Source organism: Scheffersomyces xylosifermentans (genome assembly GCF_036884685.1).
Source record: "Scheffersomyces xylosifermentans strain CBS 12540 chromosome Unknown RJT20scaffold_4, whole genome shotgun sequence".
Classification (NCBI taxonomy): Eukaryota; Fungi; Ascomycota; class Pichiomycetes; order Serinales; family Debaryomycetaceae; genus Scheffersomyces; species Scheffersomyces xylosifermentans.
The window spans coordinates 1,762,556-1,787,717 of NW_027042942.1; the positions used below are offsets into that span (position 1 = coordinate 1,762,556).

The 25,162-nt window shown below is 39.1% G+C and overlaps 10 protein-coding genes across 10 annotated transcripts; 4 read left to right on the plus strand and 6 right to left on the minus strand. All coding sequences in view use genetic code 12, as the record gives it.

The window, feature by feature from the left end:
* Positions 1 to 440: 440 nt before the first annotated feature.
* On the minus strand, positions 441 to 2,604 carry RJT20DRAFT_45760 (uncharacterized protein). Its single transcript, XM_064920229.1, has one exon. It carries the CDS (start codon positions 2,137 to 2,139, stop codon positions 490 to 492), a length of 1,650 nt encoding a protein of 549 aa, XP_064774660.1. The 5' UTR covers positions 2,140 to 2,604; the 3' UTR covers positions 441 to 489.
* A 16-nt stretch (positions 2,605 to 2,620) lies between these two features.
* Positions 2,621 to 4,613, plus strand: RJT20DRAFT_128524 (uncharacterized protein). Its single transcript, XM_064917293.1, has one exon. The coding sequence runs from the start codon at positions 3,070 to 3,072 to the stop codon at positions 4,555 to 4,557; it is 1,488 nt and encodes a 495-aa protein (XP_064774661.1). The 5' UTR covers positions 2,621 to 3,069; the 3' UTR covers positions 4,558 to 4,613.
* RJT20DRAFT_128525 (uncharacterized protein) lies at positions 4,614 to 6,285 on the minus strand. The gene has a single exon (XM_064917294.1). The coding sequence runs from the start codon at positions 6,078 to 6,080 to the stop codon at positions 4,728 to 4,730; it is 1,353 nt and encodes a 450-aa protein (XP_064774662.1). The 5' UTR covers positions 6,081 to 6,285; the 3' UTR covers positions 4,614 to 4,727.
* Positions 6,286 to 7,560: 1,275 nt separating this feature from the next.
* RJT20DRAFT_145584 (uncharacterized protein) lies at positions 7,561 to 9,441 on the minus strand (the record flags this gene model as incomplete). Its single annotated transcript, XM_064918809.1, has 3 exons — positions 7,561 to 8,568; positions 8,620 to 9,278; positions 9,402 to 9,441. The coding sequence occupies 3 exons, from the start codon at positions 9,439 to 9,441 to the stop codon at positions 7,561 to 7,563; spliced, it is 1,707 nt and encodes a 568-aa protein (XP_064774663.1).
* Positions 9,442 to 10,080: 639 nt separating this feature from the next.
* On the plus strand, positions 10,081 to 10,940 carry RJT20DRAFT_128528 (rRNA-processing protein). Its single transcript, XM_064917295.1, has one exon. It carries the CDS (start codon positions 10,131 to 10,133, stop codon positions 10,872 to 10,874), a length of 744 nt encoding a protein of 247 aa, XP_064774664.1. The 5' UTR covers positions 10,081 to 10,130; the 3' UTR covers positions 10,875 to 10,940.
* Positions 10,941 to 12,000, minus strand: KTI12 (Kti12p). Its single transcript, XM_064915884.1, has one exon. It carries the CDS (start codon positions 11,898 to 11,900, stop codon positions 11,022 to 11,024), a length of 879 nt encoding a protein of 292 aa, XP_064774665.1. The 5' UTR covers positions 11,901 to 12,000; the 3' UTR covers positions 10,941 to 11,021.
* Positions 12,001 to 12,555: 555 nt separating this feature from the next.
* On the plus strand, positions 12,556 to 13,827 carry MTG1 (putative GTPase). The gene has a single exon (XM_064920232.1). It carries the CDS (start codon positions 12,662 to 12,664, stop codon positions 13,769 to 13,771), a length of 1,110 nt encoding a protein of 369 aa, XP_064774666.1. The 5' UTR covers positions 12,556 to 12,661; the 3' UTR covers positions 13,772 to 13,827.
* Positions 13,706 to 16,074, minus strand: YKU80 (ATP-dependent DNA helicase). Its single transcript, XM_064920230.1, has one exon. The coding sequence runs from the start codon at positions 15,981 to 15,983 to the stop codon at positions 13,884 to 13,886; it is 2,100 nt and encodes a 699-aa protein (XP_064774667.1). The 5' UTR covers positions 15,984 to 16,074; the 3' UTR covers positions 13,706 to 13,883.
* A 2,336-nt stretch (positions 16,075 to 18,410) lies between these two features.
* On the plus strand, positions 18,411 to 21,343 carry RJT20DRAFT_45808 (uncharacterized protein). The gene is made up of 2 exons (XM_064920231.1): positions 18,411 to 18,973; positions 19,220 to 21,343. The coding sequence occupies exons 1-2, from the start codon at positions 18,767 to 18,769 to the stop codon at positions 21,023 to 21,025; spliced, it is 2,013 nt and encodes a 670-aa protein (XP_064774668.1). The 5' UTR covers positions 18,411 to 18,766; the 3' UTR covers positions 21,026 to 21,343.
* GLC3 (1,4-alpha-glucan branching enzyme) lies at positions 21,344 to 23,517 on the minus strand (the record flags this gene model as incomplete). Its single annotated transcript, XM_064918953.1, has 1 exon — positions 21,344 to 23,517. The coding sequence occupies one exon, from the start codon at positions 23,515 to 23,517 to the stop codon at positions 21,418 to 21,420; it is 2,100 nt and encodes a 699-aa protein (XP_064774669.1). The 3' UTR covers positions 21,344 to 21,417.
* Positions 23,518 to 25,162: the final 1,645 nt, after the last annotated feature.

The window sequence follows — 25,162 nt, forward strand, 5'->3', positions numbered from 1 at the left end:
GCTAATATGGAATATAAGTCAAAAATATATACTTAGTTGGTAGTCATAATTGGTGATTGGTACATATGTGGGTCACATGGTCATGTCGCTATACAGATATAAGGTAACTAATATATTTATTATTTTGGTGATATGTAAACATATGCCTCTAAGTGGCCCTGCTATGGAGAAAATTTGGAGAGGGTCTTATTGAGAAAGAGCATTGACGAGAGAACCCGTACCACAGCAATAATGAGAGAGCAAGTTATAGTTACTTAGTGACTTCCAATCTCAAAATTGAAAGTGGGTCAAGGAGTTAGAAATACCGTGCTGGATGATAAGAAGGCAACAAATCCGGCATGGAAACTGCTACAAAAGTACTACAACATATAGATATCACATAGACATGGCATACAACATGATACACGAGGCATACACCCTGCTCTACAGTTTTTCTATGATTATCATTCTTTGCGTATATGAAATTTCTATGATTATTTCCCATTCTCTCTATCGGAGCCCTATATAGTCTTGTTCCTCGATTTTGACATACGGTTCCGTTTTCGCTTCTTCTTCTTGGAGCTCGTCTTCAGTCTCATCTTCCTCCGAGTCAGAGAAAACAATTGTATATGCTAAGTCAACAGGCTCCTTCTTAACTTGTGCTTCTTCCTCGCCCTTTTTATCTATATAAATATCATACTTACCGACGGCCAGACGAGAAACGAATAAAAGCTGAGGATCAACAGTGAAGCTGTTCACAATCTTCTTATCCTTTATGTCTTCCTCGTATTTCTTGTCGTCTTCATCTTCCACGACTACGCCATCGTCTATACGTTCATACTTCAAACCAGGAGTCTGGATGAGCTTCTGTGTTCTGAGGTTGACGTTATGCTGCAAATAGCATGACTTTCCTCGTGGACACTCTCCTTCTTCTTCAAAGTCAGGACAGGTGAAAAGATGGAGAAATGGACATCTGCGGCCACGAAAGCACCACCCGCCGATCGAAAATGGCCTGCAAGTCCCAATTTCGTAGTCTTGCTCTCCATAATGATCTGGTTTGAAGTGCATGTACTTACATTTCTGATTTGTACACTTGTCCGCTAAGAAGTAGCGACAAATTGGGGTATTAAATTCACTGCATTCGTGAGAATACAAGCAATTTTGATTAGAACATTTGTTCTGCAAATTTGCCTGACATACCCTAATTTTGGAACGCTCGTGAATATATTTGCATTTTGAACCTTTCTTACATTGACCTATAAGAATAATTGAAAGATTCGAAAGAAAATTCCCGTGGTTAGTAATTATATCTCTGTTTAAATTAAAATTAGTACACTTACCAGTTCTCGAATAATACCGACACTGCTCTATCGGAATTTTTCCTTTTCGGATTCCTATGCTCTGCAAGGTTCCGTTTGGTTGTCTTTTATACGTTACGTTGTTCCAACTGTATAGGTTTGTTGAGTGCTCTTGCGGAACTGTCAAGGGAACCAATTTGGTGCCTTGCTTAGTGACAGCGAAAGTTTCTTCTCCTATTTTTATTCTATCGGCTCCATCAGTCTTCGTTTTAAACTTGGAAACTCTAGCTCTCCAAGTTGCGAGCCTGCGTTGGCGTTCTAGTCTCTCTTGAATTTCTTGCCTTTGTTTCTGGATTGCAGCATACCTCTGCTGATCTCGTTCATAGATGTCTGTACTTACTAAAGACATGCCACCTCTAGACAGTGTTGTTACGTATCCTGTGATCCTCGAAGTTGATTCTTGAGCACTATCCCCGTTTGCTTCAGGTGTCAGAATATCACTCAAGCTGCCTTCCACTGTTTGGCTTTCATCGTATGTCATACTCTGGTCGATTGGAGGTTGGGTGAATACAGCACTGACGTTTCTATGCATCACAGGGGCATGGTAAGAACCACGCCCTCTATACAGCCGGTTCTGGCCACGGAAATTTCCATATCCACCATATCCACGAGAGTTATAACCAGTTCTAATTGCACCTCCTCCACGCCCCCTTCCACGATATCCATTGTTTGGCATTGGATAGGGAGAGTAGATGCCTTGTTTAGCACGTTTCTCATCGAGGGATTTCTTCAAGGCGGCGATTTCGGCATACTTTGCTTTCAAAGCGTCGCTGTCTGGAGGTGTCTGAATGTTTTCTGACATCGTGAGGGAGTTTGGTTTGATGTTTTGGTGATTTATTTGTTTCTAGGTGGTATTCTTTGTTGTAATTTCGTGTGACTTGAAAATCACTCTACCAAAGCAATCAAACTGAAGTAGTATATCTATACACACGGATGTTAGTACAAAAGAAACGCCAATCAAATTCTTACCTGACGTGCTGAATGATTACTATTTTCCACTGGGATACCCTATCTATAGACTCTATATAACTTAGTGAATCTATTGAATATCAGTATATCAGAAAAAGAACGAAGATAACAAAGAAAAGAAAAAACGATGGCTGTAAAAATCCGTTGTTTCTTGTTGAGATTTTTCCTCTCCAAAGCGTGACAATGAAATGCGACAGAGCAGTGGGAAGAATGCGACAAGAAGAATGCAATGAGATAAAGAGAAGGAAGAGAACGAGAGAACGAAGAGTTGGAAAAGTTGTGTATGTGAAGTGAAGTGAGCAAAATGAGTGAGTGAGTGAGTGAGTGAGTGAGTGAGTAGCACAAGAAAAGAAAAGAAAAGAAACGAAAGAGGTCTACATAATAGAGAGGTCTCAAGAACTCAGAGAAATAAAGGGAAATCAAAAATGAGCGAACAAGCGAACTTACCAGACGCACCTTCCTCTCACATGAAGTGACTGCGAGTGAGATGCAACTGTGCCCTGATCTCTGAAGAAATGAAATGATAAGTCTGAAATTGATAGCATCTGAGATTAAAGGCTTCCCCCGTTACAGCTCTCTTCTCTCATCTGTCAAAATGTCGTGTGTCGCATCTACTTTATTCCATTCCACTCATAAACGACTTTTACTTATATTTTTGACATCTTCACGTGACTAAGATCGGACTATGAGTAACCCTAAATATGTTTTACCTTTCAATTTTGAAATATCCTTGTCTCTCTTTTAATTCCCAATTCAGGCCGTAATGAGTTCAAAGTTGAAAAGTTACTCAGTCAATGCGATAGGGGATCTTTTGCCCCTAGACAGAGAATCTTGTGAAGAGGTCATTAACTATGCCGTCTCACTACGCACCGAAGCTGAGATCCAGACGTACTTCATGAACTTGCTTGGAGAGACTACCGATGCTTTCACCTTCATTGGCAACTTTATTCGTATGAAAGAAGATGAAGAGAAACCTTTGAGACCAAGGAAAAATCCTGAGAACGTGGACATCACACTAAAACCACAGAAAGTGGACAAAGTTTGGGGTGGAGCTGGCCAAACTAGTTCTGACTCACAACGACTGAAAAATTACAGTACTTCAAAAGTCAGTTCCAAAACATCAACCACAACCTCTCAATTATTCGATAACAAGAAAGCCCCAGTAGCAGCACCAATGCCGACGTCAGCTAAGGCGAAAAAGCGTAATCTAGACAATTTGAAGGATATAGAAAGCGTCTTGAATGAATTGGAAATCAAAGCCGAGCAATCTGATACAAGAAGATATTGCAATTGCATGGCCACGAGACATCCCTTGTTTGAAATTGCCCCTAACTGCTTGAATTGTGGTAAAATAATATGCAGCAAAGAGGGGTTGCAACCATGTTCTTATTGTGGAAGCGAATTACTCACAGCAAAGGATAGAGTTGATATCATGAATGTTTTGAAGCAAGAAAAGAATGAACTCTTGAATAAACAAGATAAAATCAGAACGACAGAACTGAGTAGCCCTCAACCAAAGGTTAAAGCAAAGAAAATTGTTGTCACTTTGAATGCTGGCGAAAATCTATGGAAAGCCCAAGATCGAGCTTTAAAACAAGCGGAAGCAGAAAGAAAGAAAGCCCAACAGAAATACGAAGATGACAAGGTCAAAGACGAAGAGATTGCTATAGAGAACTTGGAAATAGAAAGAAGCAAGGTGAATCCAGATTTATTGAAGGCACAAGAAAGATTGGAGACTTTACTCACATTTCAAGATACCAGTGCAGAGAGAACCAAGATTATAGACAACGCAGCCGACTACGAATTGCCCAGCATATCTTCTGGTAATATGTGGCTTTCCCCCGTGGAAAGAGCTCTCCAACTTAAGAAGAAACAAAAACAAATGAGAAAACAAGAAGACACCGTAAATTCTAGAACAGGAAGAGGTGAAAAGTCAGTTGAGATGGTGATAAAAGATGGAAAAGTTACAATGGTCGAGAAACATCGCGTGCCAAAGGCAACTGAAGGCGAAGACTCCGAAATCCTGAAGTTAGAAGAAGAACTCAGGAGCACAAAGCAAAGCTCGGAACGTGATATGAGTAGAAATATTTGGGATTTTGAAAGCGATAAGAATAAGTGGGCCAAGCCAGTATACACTGGCACTTCCGATAGTACCCACGACGAGGGAGAGACATTTTCACAGCCTGTCTTAAAACCGAGAGTCCAGTTCTCTGAATTGGAGGGAGTGGATGGTATTGTTGCAATTCCTTGAATCTTATTATGTGTTTTATATACTTAAATACAATGATATAATACAGAATGAGAAGTCGTCGAATAGACTTCTGCGTAGATGCAAATTTATAGATTTCCTCCCAATTTTGACCCGTAGAAAATGAAAAATGAATCGTAGTAATTTTATCTCATCCTAATGTAATGCAATGGTTACCTGCGGAAGTTTCCTCTTCTTTTGAATGCCTTGGACCTTGGATCGTTGATCTTAAGACGTTGGTAGTTCATTCTTACAGGCTTCACTTGCTTAACTCCAGGTACATGTTTTGCCTTCAAAGGCTTGTCATCTTCTTCTGACTCAACATCTGATGTAATATAAGAATTTAAAGTGCCTCTTTCTTTCTCCTCCATTTTCTTAATCTCTATATGGATATCCTTCTTGCCTATACGGTCTTTGTCGGCATCTTCCAGGACAGGCTTCATCTTCCAGTTTCTTGTAGTTCTCTTAATGTGTCTCTTCTTGTAAGGGCGAGTAGTAGGATCTAAATCGCCTTCTTCTTCTTCCTCATCTTCATTGATATCTTCAATGATGCTATCTATGCCGGTGCTAATGTCGCTTTGTTCTATTGCTTTAATTTCATTAAAGACGTCAGAAAGTCTCCTTGAAATAAATCTGTGTGGCTTAAGGGGAGATGGGGATACCAGAAAATCCACTACAGAGTTACGAACGGGTGTTACTTCCATGGGAGTTTTTGAGGGCAGCACCTCTATATTAAATGGTGAAGAAGGAAGGTTGTGATGGGAAGTTGAAGGATTTGCCAATTCAAATTTCTTATTGTGTCTTCCAAGATATCTAGGTGTTTCCATTTCTGTGGGTATATTAGTAGTATCTTGTAATCTTCTGTGGTCGTTTTGGTCTGCTTCACTGGGCATCTTGTCCTGTTCACTCAAACTACGAAGTTTACTGAACACCAGTTCTTTCCTCTTCGATGCAGTTGTTGGCGTTCTTGCAAGGTCCAATTTTTTGGCTCTTGTTGGAGTTCTGAACTCGACAAAAGGGATATCATTAGTACTAGTGTGCACGCTTTGGTTGGCAGTAGTTCCTGATTTCGACTTCAAGGGCGACGATTCTGGCGGAGTCAAACGGACGTCGAATATTGATAGCACTTTTCCATTCGCTTGAGGAGTTGGGCCTAGTTCGCTGAATGGTATAATTGAAGTGTTCTCAATATTAGTACTTTTGTTATTATTCTGGTGGTCACTCTTATCATTCGAGTCTTCAGTATCACTGCTAATTTTGATTTCTACTACCTGATTCTTTTCGTCACGAAAAGGAGATGCTTGGTCTTTGAAAGACGAAGATCCTGATGTTTTGGAGCTCTCTCTTTTGATATGCTTATTGGGGTTTCCTCCAGATTTGAGTACTTTATACTTCTGGTATAGACTTCGTATAGTCACATTTGCTTTGATGTCCAGTTTGGAAGGTGGACGGTCATTCTTTTCCTTAAAGGCATATTCCCATTTCTTAATATCGCTCCTCACCTGGAGTATTTCTTCGGACTCCATTTGTTGGATTGACTCGGTAGAAATTCTGGCGTTAAACTATTAGTCCCCACCAGCAATACTTATTTAACCAGTCTCCACTTCAAGACAACTTCGATGATTTCAATCAATACTTTACTATATCTTTATAGTGCTTCTTTAACCATTCGTGCTACCATCTTCATAGTAAACATTTAATTAGCCGCTAAGTAAAAATGAAGTGCGACGCGGTCGTGTTACCCGCATGTCGCGTGAGATAAGATGGAGCTTAGCTATGGGCGGAGAAAGTATACTGGTACGTACTATGAGAAAAATTGGAAGGCATAGTAGATATAGAAAGGGTAGAAAACATAGAAGGTATAGAAGGTATAGAAAGCATACAGAGCATAGAAAGCATAGAAGGTATAGAAAGAATAGAAACCAAAGCATACGTGGGAATAAGGTATTGGAAGATTTATATTATGTATTAGAAGCAAGATGATGATATGATGAGAATTGAAATATTATGTCCGTACATATATTATTATATATCTCCATTATTTGTTTCCCCTTTCGTTTAGTATGTAATGATGAAGGCAGGTAGCGCTTTTCTATTTAGTACAGTGGTTTCAATTTCATTTTATCAATTCAAACTTACAGCTCGAATTAGTTCATACTTATCACGAGAGATAATTCAAACCTACAACATGTTTTTCTCAATACTAATTTGCTTGAAGGGTAGTGTGAGCTTTATTGGGACAGTGAATCAACTCTGGCCCCTAGTTTGAAGAATAAATGAAAACTATAAATGAAACACTGTAGAAAATGCAACCACTTCCCTTTTGAGAAGACAGCATGCAGGCGGCTCTACTATTTTTGCAATCTTTACTTTACCAACTATGCCTTGGGTATATGCTGTTTCTGTTTGCAGCCGAGTTTTCAGTTCTTTTTTTAATTCTAAGTTTATAAATTCGATAACCACTGAACTGAGGAAGCAAGAAATTAATTTTGGGGAATATACATGTACACCGCCTTCGCTGCACACAGTGATGAGCTGCATAGTTTTGATTACCTATCATTTGTTTTCAAACCCTACTTGCTTCGTTCTTTTGGGATGAAGAATCGATAGGCGTCGTTCATATATATTTTCCCTGGCTCCGTATCCCTTTTTGTGGGGAAAATCTTTCAAATTCGTGACACGGATATTTTCTACGGCAAGTTCCCCTATAACCTTCTTTGGGCGTCAAAATTCTTAGTTACTATTATTTGTGCTAACGCTAACACACACTATCTGAAGATAGCTCTGGTTGTTTTGAGGATAAATTTAACTCCTATATATATAAAGTGAATCTAAGATATGACATCTCAGATTACTAAATTGATGAGTTTGATAAAGTCTGTGGATGTAAGCTCCTGATTCTACAATTCCTTGACATTATATCCCTTCAAGTTGTGCATTATTTTACCCATTAGTGGACCCAAATATGTACAATGGTCCTCATTGAATTCTATGTACAAATTATATTCACTTCATTTGATTCACAATGGTCTCTACCTCCGCAAATCCCAGGGCAGACCCATTGTTAACCGTGTTCAAAATCTTGGTCATAGCAGCCACGAATGCGTCCTTCTCTAGCACTGAAGAGAATGAGCCACCATGTGCCTGAAAGTCCTCAATCAAAGAACGCTTGCCAGAGCTAGGGCTACTCCAGTAGTTGTGTAAGAAATGAACTAACAGCGACTTCTCGTTACGGCATGCCAAATATATTACTAGCCTGGTCCATGAGTGCATTGGTGATTCATTATGAGCACCGCTCGCAAGGAAGCCGAAAGAGACATCCCATTCCTTCCAGAATTTTTCCCACTTTCCAGCATTACCATATGTGAAAAGGATCAACTCTTTCAATGATGGCTCTGGAATGAAATGATTCAATTCAGTGTGATATTTAATAATATTTGTGACGTCCCTTGCTCTGTTAGAAGCTTGTAAGATGCCATTTTCTTCATTAAGACCTTCAGGGATTTCCTTCTCGCCACTTATGATATCTGATACTAAATCTGGACCAATGTACTCGTTTTGTTCCACTATCGAAAGCCTCCATAAGAGTGGAAAGAATTCCTTATGTGATAATATGTCAACTTCTTTGTCTGAAAAAGTGAGTAAAGAGGATAGAAATCTTGATAACTTATCAAAAAGCTCATCAATATGAATTCCAACACTTTCCCCCGTGAATGACATTTCTGGAGAGTCTACTAAAAGCTTCATGTAGCTAATTACATCGCCTACCTTCTCTTTAGAAATGTTTTCCGCACTATGATTAATGTAGATGTTTAATGAAATGTATTTTTCGAGTATACTGTCACTGACTTCTTGAAAGGATACAACTGTAGGGTCAAGTAAATGAAGAGTCCTGTAAAACTGGAATTTCGTTCTATAAGACTCCAAACTAGATCCTTCAAATTTTAAGTCAAACTCGCCTCTGTACTTGCTAACTTTTTGGGTAGAAATGGGCAAATCCTCTGCGATAAGTCTCTCCAACCCCATTTCTCCGTGTGAATTAGCAATGGTAGAATAAGAACGAACATTCGTATGATTTTGCTTTCTAAATTGCATCATGAATGGAGTCATAGTGTGATAGTTTCTTCTCACACCAATAAAAATGTCATCAGAGTTCTCTGGAACTGTCTCCTGTCCAAGATATCTCGCTTGTTCTTCTTCAGGACACCACAAGGACTCTAAATTTAACTCGCTTCTTCGCTCTTGTGTGAGAATATGAACAAAGACATTGTCTACTTTGGTGTCACACATTACCCAACTATTAGGAACTTTTCCATAATCATTGTCGGTTGCTGACGCTCCCTTTCTGACTCTTCTTAAGAGTCTTCTACGAGCTGCTGGACTGGTTCCATTAGATACCACTCCCTCCACAGCTGGAAGTATTTCGTAATTATGCTTTATGTAGAGTCTGAGCTCACTGGCTGCTTTAAAGATATGTTTCTCTGATTTTCCTGTGCAAATGATAATATAATTGGAAGGCTGATTCTTAATACTGGATGGGTGCTCTTCAGGTAATATGGTCATATCGAACAATTGAAGATCCTTCAAGCCATATTCCTCGGCCAAAAGTTTTAAAAACTTCTGCACAGTTTGTGGAGAATTTTCTGGCACTGTAGGTAACTCTATTTCGTTTGTTTCTATCAAGGGAGAAGCGCTTTCTTGACGTAAGAACCAAGGAACTGACTCTTCATTGTTAGACTCTTGTATATTCGATGTTTCTTCTTGGATAGGATAGCTCAGTTGCTGGATTTTTGAGCTATTGCTTCGAGAGAAAAACAAAGCAGTATTATTCACACGGTAACTCGGACCTCTAATCCTGGCGAAGGGCCTAATTATCCTTCTACTCATGGCGTAGTGTTGATAATAGTAACTTGAATTTACTCCATAATTTTACTACATGAAAATTTATAAGTTCGTTGAGATTTGGGGAGGAGGTCACGTGCAATGGTCTGAAGTGGTATCCAAGACTTCATAGATAAATATGATGACGACAATGATGTGATAACAACCAACTGAGAAGAATTTACCATGGATAGAAAGGAGATGTGGAAGTAGCATTTGTGAGTTTTTAAGAGATCATCTCAAATAAATTTTTAAGTACACGGTACTATATTACCAAATGGTATTTCCTTTACCAATTACTTTAAGAAATTGTCTAAAGTGAGTAACTATTATGATTCCGATAGAAAAGTACAAATAGATGTCCCCATTCACAAATCTCGGAATATAGATAAGCATCATTTTTATATTATCCCATCTTGAAACTACTGCCATCATTTCGGTTTTTATTCAATCCATATGTAAACCTATTATCATATACAAAGAGCTACTATACTAATAATATACCCATCATGTCTCCTTATTATAGTTGCAAAAGTCTACCATAAAGCGCGACATTTACGACATAATTTTTTCTTGCGCAGACCATCTCAAAATTAAATATTTCAATAGGAAAGACAGTACTTTGGTACAATATAGCATTGCATTAGGACCTTGAAAGAGCTGTTATAAACATCTAATTTGTATACAGAGTAAGAATGGTCAAATTAGTTCATAATGTGCAAAAAAAGCAGCACAAGGAGAGATCCCAAACTCTGGATAGAGCCAGATTTGGACTTTTGGAGAAGAAGAAAGACTATAGATTAAGAGCTGCAGACTACCATAAGAAGCAGTCTGCCTTAAAGGCGTTGAAGAAGAAAGCGGCTACGTATAACCCAGACGAGTACTACCATGCTATGACTAAGAAGAGAGTGGACGATAGGGGAGTTTTAATATCAGAAAGAGATACTGAAGTGTTATCTGTAGATCAAGTGAAATTACTTAAAACTCAAGATGTCAACTATATAAGGACGTCAAGACTCTCAGAACTCCTGAAAATAGAAAAAGCAAAGCAAGACTTAACCTTTAATGCAGGTGGAAAACACACGGTGTTTGTGGATTCTATACAAGATCAACAGACGTTCGATCCAGCAGCACACTTTGGCACTGATGCCAGTCTTCTAGACAAAAAGGAAAATAGATTGAGAATAGAACAGCTTCAGACAAACCAGAGATTGGTAAACGACCCTATACAAGACCAAACTATAAAGGATAAACAAGATTTGAAGAAGTTAAAGCAATACAAGGCATTACAGAGAAGTTTAAATAGAGAGAAACAATTGAAGGAAGTGGAGTCACGCATGGAAACGACCAAAGAGCTAATGAAGAAAGGAAGTAAAAAGAAGGTAGTCGACGCCTCTGGTGCTGTGACATTCAAATGGAAAAACCAAAGAAAGCGTTAAGCTGATTAGCGTTACATATATACATACATCAATAACTTGCATATCTATAGAAAGTCTTACCAGACAAAACAGCTGTATATTAGATCCTGTAGTTTTCTGGCTTATGCTAATTAAGTATCTCTAAAATATAAGAATGCTGCTCTTGATTTAATCATCGCTGTTCAAGCTTCTATTTACGTATTCAACAAAAAGAGGAGTTATTCTTGGAATATCAACACTCCTCATTCTGTTGAGACTAATGTAGGTTCTTCTAATACGTTGAAGCTGCGAAATACTCACAGAAATCGAAGGCATTTCTATTAATAGCCCTTGATCTTTGTCTATAAGTACTTCTCCTCCGATTGACATAAGTTGTTGATGCTGAAGTATCTTATTTATGACTTGCGACGTCTGTTTGTCTAATTCTTGTAAGAAGTTGTTTCCTGAGGTAGCTTTAACAAGAGTAGCAGCATTTGGAGGAGGTGGTCTTTTCAACACCAAAGCATCCCAAATTTCTTCTATAGGCAACTTTTCGTCTTTGTCTTCTGCAACGACAGTAAATAAAGGAGAGTCCCATCTGGAGTCGCTATTAGGTTCTTCGTATCTCATGCTCAATTGCTGGATGAGTTCACCTTTCCATTTGTTCTCTTTGGACTCGGACTCGTTCCATTCTATACATTTTTCAACAGGATTCATAACTTGGATCACACAGTGTGGCGTGACCACTCCTTTGGCTTCACAAAAGAGTTGATAACGGAATCCTTTTATGTATGCCAATGAGTCCAAGATCACAATATTACTTCTCGAGAGATCTCTTTTGACCGCAGACATTTGACTTCCCCTAGCATGTTTTTCCAAGTTCGAGTCTGTGTATACGTCATGTGAGATCCCGAGGGTCTCGTCTGAGTGGTATATTATCGAGTAATTTGCTCCAGGCTGGTTAGACTCTTTGGCAGAATCAATTTTCAGCTGAAGTTGTGCTTGAAGAGATTTGGCAAAAGTCGTTTTTCCCGAGGAAGGAAGTCCCGTAAATGTTATCAACGGCATTATAGGTATAAAATATTTGCTTCCAGAGTGATCTACAACTTTTTTATCATTTGCGAAGTTAGCCTACGCCTTTATCTTGAAGAATTAAACATCTAAAGACTGTAGCATTTTGCAAGCTTTCAGAAGATAAAAGAAGAACTGAAAAAAGTTCCTGTATGTTATAAAAACGTCGCTCCATGAGAGATGCTCTACTTGATATTTGATAGTGTTAGAGTATATGTATGTATTGTCGACAAGAGAATTTTTTTTTTTTTGCTCCAAGTCAGATTCGTCCTTGTAGTTTTGTTATTTATTGGAAATGAGAAGAAAATCTTGGTATCGACAGCTAAAAATGAAGGACATATTACTAATTATATACATCTACATATACATAGGTATTGCGTATGGCCAAGTTTTCACGACATTCCATATTACGCTCGTACGACATATTTTGCAATGATGTTCTGTGCCGGTCTTCTCCTGCAGCGGCTGCAATGACATTTTTCAGTTTTCACAATCATTTCCAGTATTCTGAAGGTAATGTTTGTTATAAAAAGGCAGAAGTATAGTAAGTATTAAGCGTTACAGGAGTAGATTGAGGTATTGGATAACGAGTAGTTGAAATAAAATACAGAAGTACCGAAAAAATCTGTGGTGAAGATAGCCTGATTAAGAAATAATAGAGTTATAGCATCATTTCACTGTTCCTGTTGGTAACTTATAATATAAAGATTGAGGCTACAACTTCTTATTTTAGCGGTTTTCATACTTGGACGTTGACCATGTCGTTCATTCCAAGAAGAATCTTCCCCAACTACAACATTCCGTTGTCAAACTTTAAAGGCCACCACCAGAAGGCACTTACAAAGTTTGGCCATCTTGCCCCACAAATAGACCTTGTTCTTGAAGTGAGAGACAGTAGAGCTCCCTTATCTACTACTAATGTCCTATTCGACAGAGTTCTAGCTCAGAAAGAAAAAATCGTTCTTTATTCGAAGAAAGATTTGTCTGCATTAAAACCAGAGCTACTAAAAAAATGGCATGATTCCATCAATGAGAAGCATTTGACCATTGATTGTCGAAATAGAAACGATGCTCGTACCATCATAGATTTGATAAAGAAGAAGTACTACGAAATGTCACCACCCCCTCCGTTAGGTTTAAGACTAATGATTATTGGAATGCCAAATGTTGGTAAATCAACACTAGTGAATACTCTTAGAGAAGTTGGCTACGCTCCTGAATTGGCCGGTGCTATTTCCACGAAGAGACGTAAAGTGGCAAGGACTGGTGGTCAACCAGGCGTGACCAAGAATACAAGCGAAATCATAAGACTCAGTAGCGAACCAGACATATTGGTACATGATACGCCGGGTGTGTTCTTACCAACAGTCAAGGATATAGAGACGATGTTGTCACTCGGAATGGTGGGATGTGTTCATAGTTCCTTCATAGATCCGGTCATCCAAGCTGATTACTTGTTATACTTACTCAACCTCCAGGACCCATCAGGGTCGAAATATTCTGATTACATGAATAAGCCAACAAATTCTATTGATGAGTTATTGTACAATATTGCTAAATCAAGAGACCAGGTCAAAAGTGATGGATCTTATGACGAGTTGGGAATTGCGTCCCATTGGATAAGCGTTTGGAAGCAGGGAAATCTGCAGAAGTACAAAGCTCTTTTCGACTTGCAAGCTATTTTGGAAATCAATGGAAAAGACCTTAGAAAGATGTTTAAGGAAGAAAGAGACCGTACTTTGGGGATGAAGGTCAGTGAAAAGATTGTAAATAGTTTGGGAGCAGATGGTACGGCTAAGTCAAAGCATAGAAAAAGAACAGCCAAGGATAGAGAATTCGACTTGAAGAACCGGTTATTCAAGTATTAGATGGCATTTTCATGTATTATTTGGGATATTAATGTTAGGTTAGACGGAGAAGCTACCATGTAAATAGATATAAATCGGCTTCATAATATTAACATATATACAATATCGTAGTTCAATCGCCCAATAAATCATTGATATCAAAGAAGGTACCAAATCCTCCCAGCGGTTTCTTCTCTTCTGCAGATTCTCCGTCTGCACGGAAGAATCTTTCGAAAGCAGTACCAGCTTGCTGTCTTCTTTTGGATGTGTCTTTCTTTAGCAAGTACTTTATTTTCAAGCTGTCCTTCAAGTTTTCTGAAGTTAGAAGGGAATCCTTATTAATTTCCAGAAGCCAATCTTTAGTATTCACAGTGTTGCCACTAACAATATTGTTGAGGTTAAATAAATTTGTAGATTTTTCCTCCATTGACGCTTTGTTTTTATTACTTGTTACCAAGTATTTCTCTACAAATTTGTCCTCATTCAAGAAATCCCAAAGTGACTCCTTCTCTAATGACTTTATTACAATTTTCTTCAAATTCGTGTTGTACTTTTGATTGGCAGGATTGCTGGGCAATAGTTTCGCATCTGTGTTCATCTCCTTTATAGTTGTACCGAAGTTGACAAATTCAGTTTCTCGTAAAGCCACCTTCTGGTTAGCCAAAATGTGCTTGTGACTTGTGCCTTTGTCGTTCTTGTCCAAATCTTTCGACTTCACAAAAGAATCCATCAATTCAATAACATCTTCAGAAGGATATTCTCTTTTTCTGGAGTCATCTTGATTGGCAGACTTTCCTTCATCCAAATCGTCGAGATCGTTATCTTCAATTTGAGTATTTGAATTAGTCTTTTCGGTCAAATATGGAAACCTACCTATCTTTTGGTCTTCCTTAAGAGCTATCCTGATTGCCACAAACGAGTAGGAATATTTGCCCTCTATCTGTACAAGTTGTGGTGTCAACGAACAAAGTTGAACCTCTTTGCCGTCACCTGTGACGACTCGAGCTAATGCAATAGATTTCAAATCAAGCAAACTCTTGACCACCGAATTGAATAGTATCATCTTCAGTGGAGAAGCTGACTTTGACGGTATCACATAACTGGATTCATCTGTGAAGTATGCATACGGAAAGTCAACTTGCTTAATGAAGCCGATGATTGATATACCTGCCAAAGAGTATAGTTGTGCTATCTCTGCGAGATCCTGGTTTACCGCAATGATGTCATGCTTAGAGTATTTAAAACCAGGTACATAATCCCCAACCAGAACCTCCACTTTTTCGTAATCAGCATCATCACCGGATTCTTCATCCTTAATTTCTGTTTGGTCGTCTTGTTCCTTATACTTCTTATAGTAATGCTTTGTAATACGCTTGACACTAGATGAACTCTTCTCCAGCAAGTCATATGTGTGGCCGGATGCTAGTTTCTCCGGTCTAGTCGCTGGGAACATCTGCACGTCTAGTGTCAAACCACCTACTTCATTTATATTACTATTCTTCTCTCCTGACAAAGCTTCACTGCCAAGACCGAAGGTCATCAGTCCAGTGTATAAGGCACGCGGTGCCACTTTCTTTAGTGCCAGAGAGTATTGGACGTTTCGATTTAACGCTTCAGCATCTAAGACGCGTCCATTCCATTTGGTCATTAGCTGGTTCCAAAACTTCACGTTTTCCTGCTTTTGCTCCGTTATTTTGATCTTTTTATCAAAACCTACTCCAACAACCGTGACCTTAATATCATAGGTATTAATGAAGTCTGTATAATCAGAAATTTTTTCAGCCAAGGACTCTTCTCCCTCAAGGTATAACGGATCTTCTCCATTTGTTATCACAACTAAGTTTCTTAGGTATTTCAAGTGTATTTTCACTTTGAATTGGTCTAGCCCATGTAATGTCGCGTCTATTATGTTTGAATTACCTTCCTCATTTTGCTTAGATTCATAGTTGTTGTTGGCAGCCCTCATTTTTTCACTATAACGCTTGAAAGTTTCGTAAGTAAACTGTTCATCATCAAATAGAACTTCTAGCTCATCCTCGCTGCCATTGCCTGTTCCATGAACCAAAATGACCCCCATTCTATCGATCTTTCTATTTTTCAAAAGAACATTTGCAACATGGTCATAGTAGTACTTCAATCCGATGTCCAAATCTGTTTCTTCTCCACTATGGCGCAGAACCATTGGCCCTGATAAATCCACTACAAAGAATGTCAATTCCTTACTCGTCAGCATTATTGTTTATTCAAGTCTTATAATCAATCCTTTCTTGCCAATTGTGCAAGTGAATTAAATTGCTAATTGCTAATTGCTAAATACGGTTATTCGATCTTTATTATGACACTCTTTAATAAAATAAACCCTTGCCGCAGAATTTTATATGCACGTGATAAAGCTTGTTTTGGCGTATACTTTAACAACAGCACTATGACGATATTGATTTTACAGTCGATGTTTTGGTTGCAATAAGTGGAAATAAAAATGGGATCTATGGCTTTATCATAGAGTGTAGTGACTATATGCATAGAAGCAGATAAAGAAAGATGAAAGATGCTGTGAGTGAGGGGAGCCATTTGAGAGGTCGCCTTGTGAAGCCTGGAGATTCTGAAATTGCTGCAAACTCATTGCTAAGCCCCAGCCCATCTAACCGGTATTTCGATTAATGATGAAAAGCTAGACATTTATTGGATTCGGCAGCAATTATTTCTAGGTTTTTTAATTGAAAAATCTAGAACTTAAATTCACTTTTACTGGTCAGCTGAGTTGTCCTTAACATAAATGGTGGAGAAAATTCCTATTGTATCTCGCTTGGATGAGTTTCCTGACGAAATTCTCCAAACGATTAGCGATAACCTCCTAATAGTGGACGTGTTAGAGGCTGTAGCCACCAAACAGATTCTTTCGAAGTGTGCTTTCAATTCATATGGCAGAATCCATATAAGTAACTCCGAAAAATATCCTAGATATTTGGCTTTGTCAAAGCACTTTGAGGGGCACAAATCTAATTCATTATCAAAATTAAAGTTTATGGACTTGTCTTTTAATAGTTTAGTTAATGCGACTTGTTGACATCCGTATTTTCCTACGTTGTTGGAATATCTTTTTTGGCGTTCAAGTGAACTTCATAGTTAGGGCATCCTCAAAATTACTTTTAATAGAATAAGAATCACAATTGCATGAGAGGTATTCTAAACGGCAATTAACATTGCCCAGCAACTTTGAAATATTGGATGTTGGTAAACAAAATTTCGGCAATATCATAAGATTATAGGCTTCCAGATATCTTCTACGAAATAATTCTTGATGGTGACCAAATTCGGTGTCTTGACTTCACAATTTGCGTCGACCAGAAACAGTCGCTTAGACCTATTAGACTTAAGTTTTATTTAAATTTTCCCTTTTGAAGTGTATGCCAATTGCGGCAATGCAATTGAAATGAGTATTATTTACATCTAAATTGTCCTGTATTGGAAGTTTAGAGTTGAGGTCTTGTAAAATTCAACAACTTGATACTTCGATGCTACTGAAGTCTCTCAAAATACTCAATCTCTAACCCAACTTTTGTTGTCAAAGACAATTTTGAGGACCTGAAAATTTGGTCTTACTTTATTTAGGAAATAATATTCCAGCTGGCTTCAGCACAATATATTAGCCTTGCCAAGTCACTTTATCGTTTAGATTTGAGGTACAACTTATTGAAGGATATCACCGGAGTAAAGTGGAACAACATTATGGAAGCTCTTGAGTTACTGGGGGACAATACTTAGATAATGGCATAATCCTTGATTCAACTCTCATTGTAACAAAAAATGGGAGACTTCTTGAAGGTTTTCTATGAACAAATACATGGTAGATGAAGAAATCGACGAGGATATTCAAGTCTATATACTAGAGGGATCAGCTGTGGTTCTAAGAGAATGATGTAGAGTAACTGAGACTTCGTACAACCTTGCAAACCAGATCAACACTGAGATTTTATATTTGGAAAATGAAAATTTATATGACCAATCTGTAAGGTATGACGAACACATACCTAATTTTGTAGCAAATTTTTCAGCCCTAAAGATTATCTTGGGAAAATAGTGATTGCCTATGTACGGCAACTAGGTTTCTATGCCAAATAAACTAAGTCCCACTTCTAACCCTAAATAGGAAATCGAAATATTTCAAAACAAGTCGTATAATTTTGTGCACCAGCGATCGACAAATTCTGATTGTTGGCGCGGAATGTCCCCACTTTGCGCAGGCGAGTACGAACTCAAGAATGGAATTCACCAAGACATCGTAAATATCTGCATTCACTTGGACCCTTTGGAGACGTTCTTTCAAAATTTACAGTTCAGGGCACCACCTTGCTTGGTTCTCATCCTTGTAAAGTTTCCTGGCACTGACATAGCCCACTGCACGTCCTCCAACTTCGCCTACGGAGTAACCATGTCGTAATTACACACCGCAGATCGCTTACTCTCGCTACCTTTTTCGTGCATACAAATGAGGCGCACCAGAATATTATTGGAACCAATAAAGTAGAAGGGTTACACAACATTATTAATAATCTGAAGTATTATCATGATCTACATCTGTATTGTTTGCAACGTTGAAGTATTTTCACAACGTTAAATTTGCAGCCATGTACGTTAAATACATAGTGTTTGATGCATTCACTATTTGTAGGTGATTTTTAATCCGATTCTCGACATATCTCCCCATCCCACAAATCGTCAAACCGGCTTGGCTCTTGTCCCTCAGTCTGCAGGAGAGTCCGCCATGGAACTAAAAATTAGACGATCTACATGAACGGTTATAACGGGTGTTGGGTACAGATGCACTTCGGCTAATCAGTCTCGAATAAGTTCAACACAAGTGGCTAGTGTCCATATACGTTAATGTCAGCGTCAGGGACCAACTGTAGTAATTGGGACAGTTTAAACCGAGAATTAGTATTGTTGGTGTTAAGTTTACCCACTGAGCACCGGAAATCTCATAGGCTCTTCCGTAGCAAACAGTAGAGCCTGACAATGGACCGTTATCTGGGAATTGGGATGCGTCTGCAACAAGACCAGACGGACCCCTCTGTCCAGCCAGTGCTACTTGTAGACATGGACCAAATGCCACCTCCCCCACAACAGTTACCTTTACAGTATCAACCAACCCAACCGGCAAATTTGTACTACCAGAGCCAGTTTGAACAGCCTCAGCTCAGCCAAAGTACGTCCTATGGCATGGTAAGTAATGTTCCCAATATTTCTACTGTGCCACAAGAAGGCTTGTACCAACAACCAGGCTATCAAATTCCTACGATGTATAATCAGGAACAATTTTCAAAAGAAGAGATCTATTCGGCACCTCCTTTTCAGGATGGGCTTGTTCAACAACGCCAACATGTGATACAACTGCAAGCTCTATCGCCCATGGCTCAAGAAAATCAATCTTTAATTATTCCAACTAACGTTCTAATTCCAATAAAACAGAATGCTGAACAGCAACAGCCTCAACAGCAGTCCACTCCATGGCTGTACATTCCCCCTGTTCCCAGTATTACGAACTCGTATTCATACTCTAGCTCTTCTATCTTGGCCACTCCAAGTCAGCAGTCGATTGGGCTCCAACAAGAGTTCGCTTTAAATCGCCAAACTTCAGGCAACACCCTTCTGAATATGGGAGCAGCCACATCTCGTAATTCTGAACCGAATATTCAGTATCCAATCCCCTCTGAGATTGCAAAGGACCCTAAAAATGAAATTGGTTCAAAAATTGGTATGAGCCTGAGAACTAGGCATTCTACTGGTGACTTCACCACATTGGAAACAATGGACACTTCTACTGGGCACTTCAAGCCAACACAGACAAAGAAAAATTCACGTCCAAGGATTAACAAATTGAACAAGGATGATACCGTTCTGAAAAAGCCAGCAAATAAAAAGAGATCATGGAGCCTTCTGGGAGAACTTCTGACTGATGAGTTATTTAAACATTTCCAAGATGTCTTGAAGATTAAAAAGCCAGAAAGACAGGCGACGCCATCCCTCCATCTTACTGTCAAAAGTGATTTAGAGTGCCAGTTGCTTGATGTATTTGTGAACCACTTTTCTGACTCAGTAGATATTTTCTTAGAGCAGGAAGTGTTCAAAAAAATAGTTCCAGATCTTGCTTTATTTGATGAAACTAATATGATCCTTGATCTGATTTTCTGCTTGGGTCTGTTAATTTTACAAAATTCTAAACCAGAAATGCTTGACGCTTCGCTCCCAATGAAATACTACGAGAAGACCATAAAGTCCCTTAGGTATCATTTAAGCCTTCCTGACGTGGAAGAAAATAAGAATGGTATAATTTCTAGATGTTTACTAAGTACAATTATCCTTTGTTTCTTTGATGCTGTATTTGTTGCCAAAGACAGCACTTATGTCAGGGGAGCTGCAAGTATGCTACTGTCCATTTTGTCTAAACATGGGACTGGAAAGGAAAGTTTGCTCAAAACGTCACCTTTCTATCAGACTTGTTTTTGGACAATGCATCTTTGTGACTTGAAGCTCTCCTTGAAGTTCGACCTTCCTACAATGTATTCTATCCAGCATTTCTGGCGCCCGTTAGACCCTGAGTTTTTTGATGGCTTTAAAAAGTTTCCAAAACCCATTGTCCAAGAAAAAGAATTCTCCTTGCTGACAATAACATTAAGTCGTGATATTACTATGTGGACCTTGTATAGGATGCTACTCTGCACGAGCGAGATTAATGAATACAAGAATATGGTGCTGGTACCATCTAAAGGCGAGATTGAAAATCACAAAAGCTATAACGATTGGTTGGCTCTCAAGCTGCTACTCGATGATTTTCAGACTGAGATGCCGCCCAGTTTGAAGCCTATCATTTATAAACCCACGTCAAATTCTAGAGTGTATCCGACAATTTATTTTAAAGATGAAAGGACGGCTCTCATCGGTATCTACTTTAAGTTCTCGAAAATCTTGTTGTATGAAAGTTTAATTCAAAGAGCAATGCTCTATAATCCCGACTTGGCGAAAGCCGAATTAGAAAAGTACCCCCACGGTTATGCAAAGAAATTGGCCAAAGATATTATTGGAATTATCCTTATGTATGAACAGAAGGTATACTTTTGGAGACTTTCTACTCACTTGATAAGACAGATTTCTCGCTATATTTTTGACGAACAGCATGCTGAGGGCCAAGCTCAGAAACAATTGAGGAAACTTGTGGATAGAGTATATCAGGTTTGCAAAGTTAGTTTGCTTGATCCAATTCAGTTGTGGATGTGAAGAGAACCCGAACTGCTCAAAAGATTGAGCCAATATATTTATTCAATTAGTACCCACATCCAAAATTCAAAATGTCATATTGGTGGATCTCAACTTGCTAGTATCCACTTCATTTAACCGTCCTATCTGCTTACTGTAAGCAATTATTCCAAACAGATAGCCTATAAAGCGCAGGACGCTTCAAGTAGGCGAATTTAGTGACGTTCCTTTTGACATATATAACTTATCTTTAGTACTGTGTATATTTTTGTTTCTATAAATGTTGCTGAAATCTGGATAACAGTGTGTTCAAATATAAAGAATTTTGCAGTTCCAATGATTTTTGCGGCTATCCGACTTATGGTTTAACTGAAATATAAATTTGAGCACCTTCTAGGTGGCCTTACTACCAATTACTTGATCTTTTCCTTCAACTGCAAGACAATTGCTGATCTGGTAGGAATATAAACTAATAATGAGTTACTTCTATTGTTCCAAGGATCATTGTTTGTGAAATACTCGACAGTCTTTCCATTTGCATCTACCTCCTGGATTCTGCTATGTCCTCCAAAAACGGCGTCGTCGGAGTTCAACACAATAGAGTATGTACCGGCCGCTTCTACACCAATCTTATAGTCAGGATATGACTTGGTTGCATGGAAGTTGAAGACGAAAAGAAGACCGTTTCTTTCAAAAACGAGAACCTTATCACTCTCATGTTTCAAGGAAACGTAGGCTTGTGGCTTGTCCAAAACACCGTATTTGGAATCCAAAGAAAGCATGGCAGCGTCGAAGTCAAACAAGAATTTGTATCTCAACAAGTCGTCTCCAACAAGATTGAATTGTCTTCTGGCGTAATGATAAGATTCATTGTTACCAACTCTTGGAAAATCCAACCACTCTGGATGACCGAACTCGTTACCTTCGAAATTCAAATAACCTTCTCCACCAAGGGCGAAGGTTATTAAACGAATTAATTTGTGGAGGGAGAGACCTCTATCGATTACAGGAGTGAGAGGGGACAAAGTTGACATGTTCGTGTACATCTCCTTGTCCATAAGCCAGAAGGCGATACTTTTGTCTCCGACAAGGGCCTGGTCGTGAGACTCACAATAAGCGATACACTTCTCTTTGTATCTTCTGTTTGTTAAGGTGTGTACGATTGCAGCCAAATCCCAGTTCTCGTCTTGTAAATGCTTCAAGATCTTGATCCACATATCTGGAATAGCCATAGAGAGTCTGTAGTCGAAACCCATACCTCCCTCTGGGATGCTTAAACAAAGCGTTGGCATACCAGATACATCCTCTGCAATTGAGATGAACTTATACTTGTTCTCCTTCTCGCTGATTTCGGTCAAAAGCTGATGAGCGAGCATTAAGTAAACTACAGCATCATTGTCCACCCACTCGGGGTTAAAGTACTCATTGTAATCTCCAGAAAAACCAAAACTTAATCCGTGGTGCTTGTACATCATAGAAGTAACACCATCAAATCTGAAACCGTCGAATTGATATACATCGATGAAGTACTTCAAGTTGGACAAAAGGAAACGAAGAGTTTCGTGATTTGAGTAGTTGAAAAGTCTGGAGTCCCACAAGTCATGGTTACCTTTGCTACCGCCATGGAAAAGGTAGTGATCGGTACCATTGAACATGTTCAAACCGTCCTCCACATTTTTGGATGAATGAGAGTGAACGACGTCCAACAAAACCTTGATTCCGAGACCATGGGCGGTGTCAATAAGCTCTTTAAGGTCCTCTGGGGTTCCAAATCTTGAGGAAACGGCAAAAAAGTTTGTTACTTGATATCCGAAGGAAGCGTAATAAGCGTGCTCCATAATGGCCATCAATTGGATGGTGTTGTAGCCCAAGCGGTGGATAATTGGAAGAACATTCTGGGTGAAATTCTTGTACGATCCAATAGTTGGCTCTGGGGTAGAGATACCGACGTGAGCTTCGTAGATTCTGATACCTTCGGTATCGTTGAAAGTGGCTCTCTTATTCTTGAACTTATATGTTTCTGCTGGTGGTGGGTTCCAGAAACGACCGTCGTACAAATGAGAAGTTTTCACTTCAGAAGCGGTAGCTCTATGTAACCAAGGGTCTAAACGATAGATTTGCTCTCCAGATGGTAATTTCATCGAGATCTTGTACTTAGAATCGTGTGGGATAGCGAATTCACCCTTCACTGGTGGAATGGTAAGGGACCATAAACCGAAATTGTTGATTTTCTTCAATTTATGGGTTGTGACGTCCCAGTTGTTGAATTCACCGACTATCGACACTTCAACAACATCGGGAACGTATTGAGTAACCACAACTTCCTTGGTGTCCCAGTTGCCATGGACACCATAAGTTTCGTAGGACGAAGCAAACTTGAAAAGAGAAGTCTCAGAGGTCTGGAGATCTTTGTACCATTTTTGGAACTGGAGCTGACGGTCGATAAGACGTTGGGAGTAAGGTTCCAACCAAGGATCGATGTCGAGAGCACCTTTAATGAGGGATTGAGACATGGTGGTTAATAGTTTGCACGGAAGTGGCAATTGACTTGAATTGAACGTCGGATTCTTTTGGTGGAGTTGAGCAACGATGCTGGAACTCTCGATGAAGGCTGATTAAGCGGTTTCGAATATTACTTGTTGATTAGCAAAAGCTCTGGAAGAAGCTATTCAGATGTAACACAGGAAAAGAGACAGCGAATAGATGATTCAATTGGATTCAACGATTCTTTGACGATCAATTACAATTCGGTGATTGATAATTTGATTCGGTTGGGCAGAGACAGTGACTTCAAACCTTTGTATGTACTAACAACTAATAATTGACACAATACAATCGAACAAACTTGCAAAAGTAATGATACTATTGACAAAATCCAATGGATATACTTAACTTGATGGTTATACTAACTTGAAACAAACAAGAATAAGAATAAACAATAGTAATGAATGCTAATATAAAATTATATTAATTACACAGCTAAGCGCTTATGACCTCCAATATATAAAATGCAGTAGCAGTGATATCAATCCTTGTCCCAAATAATTTAGTGGGGCATTTACAAATCTGGCATCGTCGCAGGCGCCCGAATGGTACGATGGAATGTGTGTTATCAGCAATTAGTGGGGTGCGGCGTGTGGGAGTCAGTGGGTGGTAGGCAGAAGAAGAGAAACGGGGAAGGGATGAGGAGTGTGTAGGGTAGAAGTCGTGAGGGGGGTGGTGACGGTTTAGTGGCACCGGGTTGGAACGAGGGTAGGACGGTATGGCGGAGGCGTAGAGAGTGTATAGGCTAGTGTTAATAGAGGGTGAAGGGTGAAAAGTTATGGGTGGAGGTGGGGAGCATGGAGCATGGAGATTGATAGTGAATGGTGGGATGACTATAGTCATTATCATTGCTGTTTCAGAAAGCGTCCTATTTAAAAACTGGGTGAAATAATTAAGTTTGCGATGAGTGAACCATTCAATATTCAATTATACTCGTGCGTTACCTGCCACCAGAGTCCCTAGTAACATAATTGGCCCATCAATACTACTACAAAGATACCTCCCTGTGCACTTGGGCCACTCCAAATCCTTCGTCGTCCCAATTTTCCAGGCTTTTTCAGGGCGGACGCAGAATAAAGGAGAGATGCGCTCCGGGGAACAATATTGGAACTCTCGTCGCCGTGGAAACGCATACAAAATAGGGAGAAATACCAGCGATAGTGATGCAATGTGGGTGTAATTTACATAGAATGTGGGCTTTACGGACAAAATTGTGTTAATTTTGGTGGTTGTACATGTGTGTGTTGTGTATTGTTTTTGGAAATGTGTACTCTGTTGTACAGTATCTCTGTTGTACAGTATTTCTATTCCTTTTTTTGCATCTCTATGATGCTCTATATGGGTATTACCTGCCATGATGTATGTGTCTGTATAGGTGCATGCAGCTGCTGCAGAAGTATATATTAATAGAAGAAATAGAAGCTTAATGGAGTGTCTGGAGTGTTTATTTCTTCATTCGTCACTCAGTACCATAAGCAGTTCTGGCTGGAATAGCCTAATAGTCTAAATTGGAAAAGAAATCGTAGTGTGTGTATGGTAACAACCATTATACAGTATATAAATAGATTTATATACCGTGTTATATACGGTGTTTTGAAGAGATGGCGGCCCTCC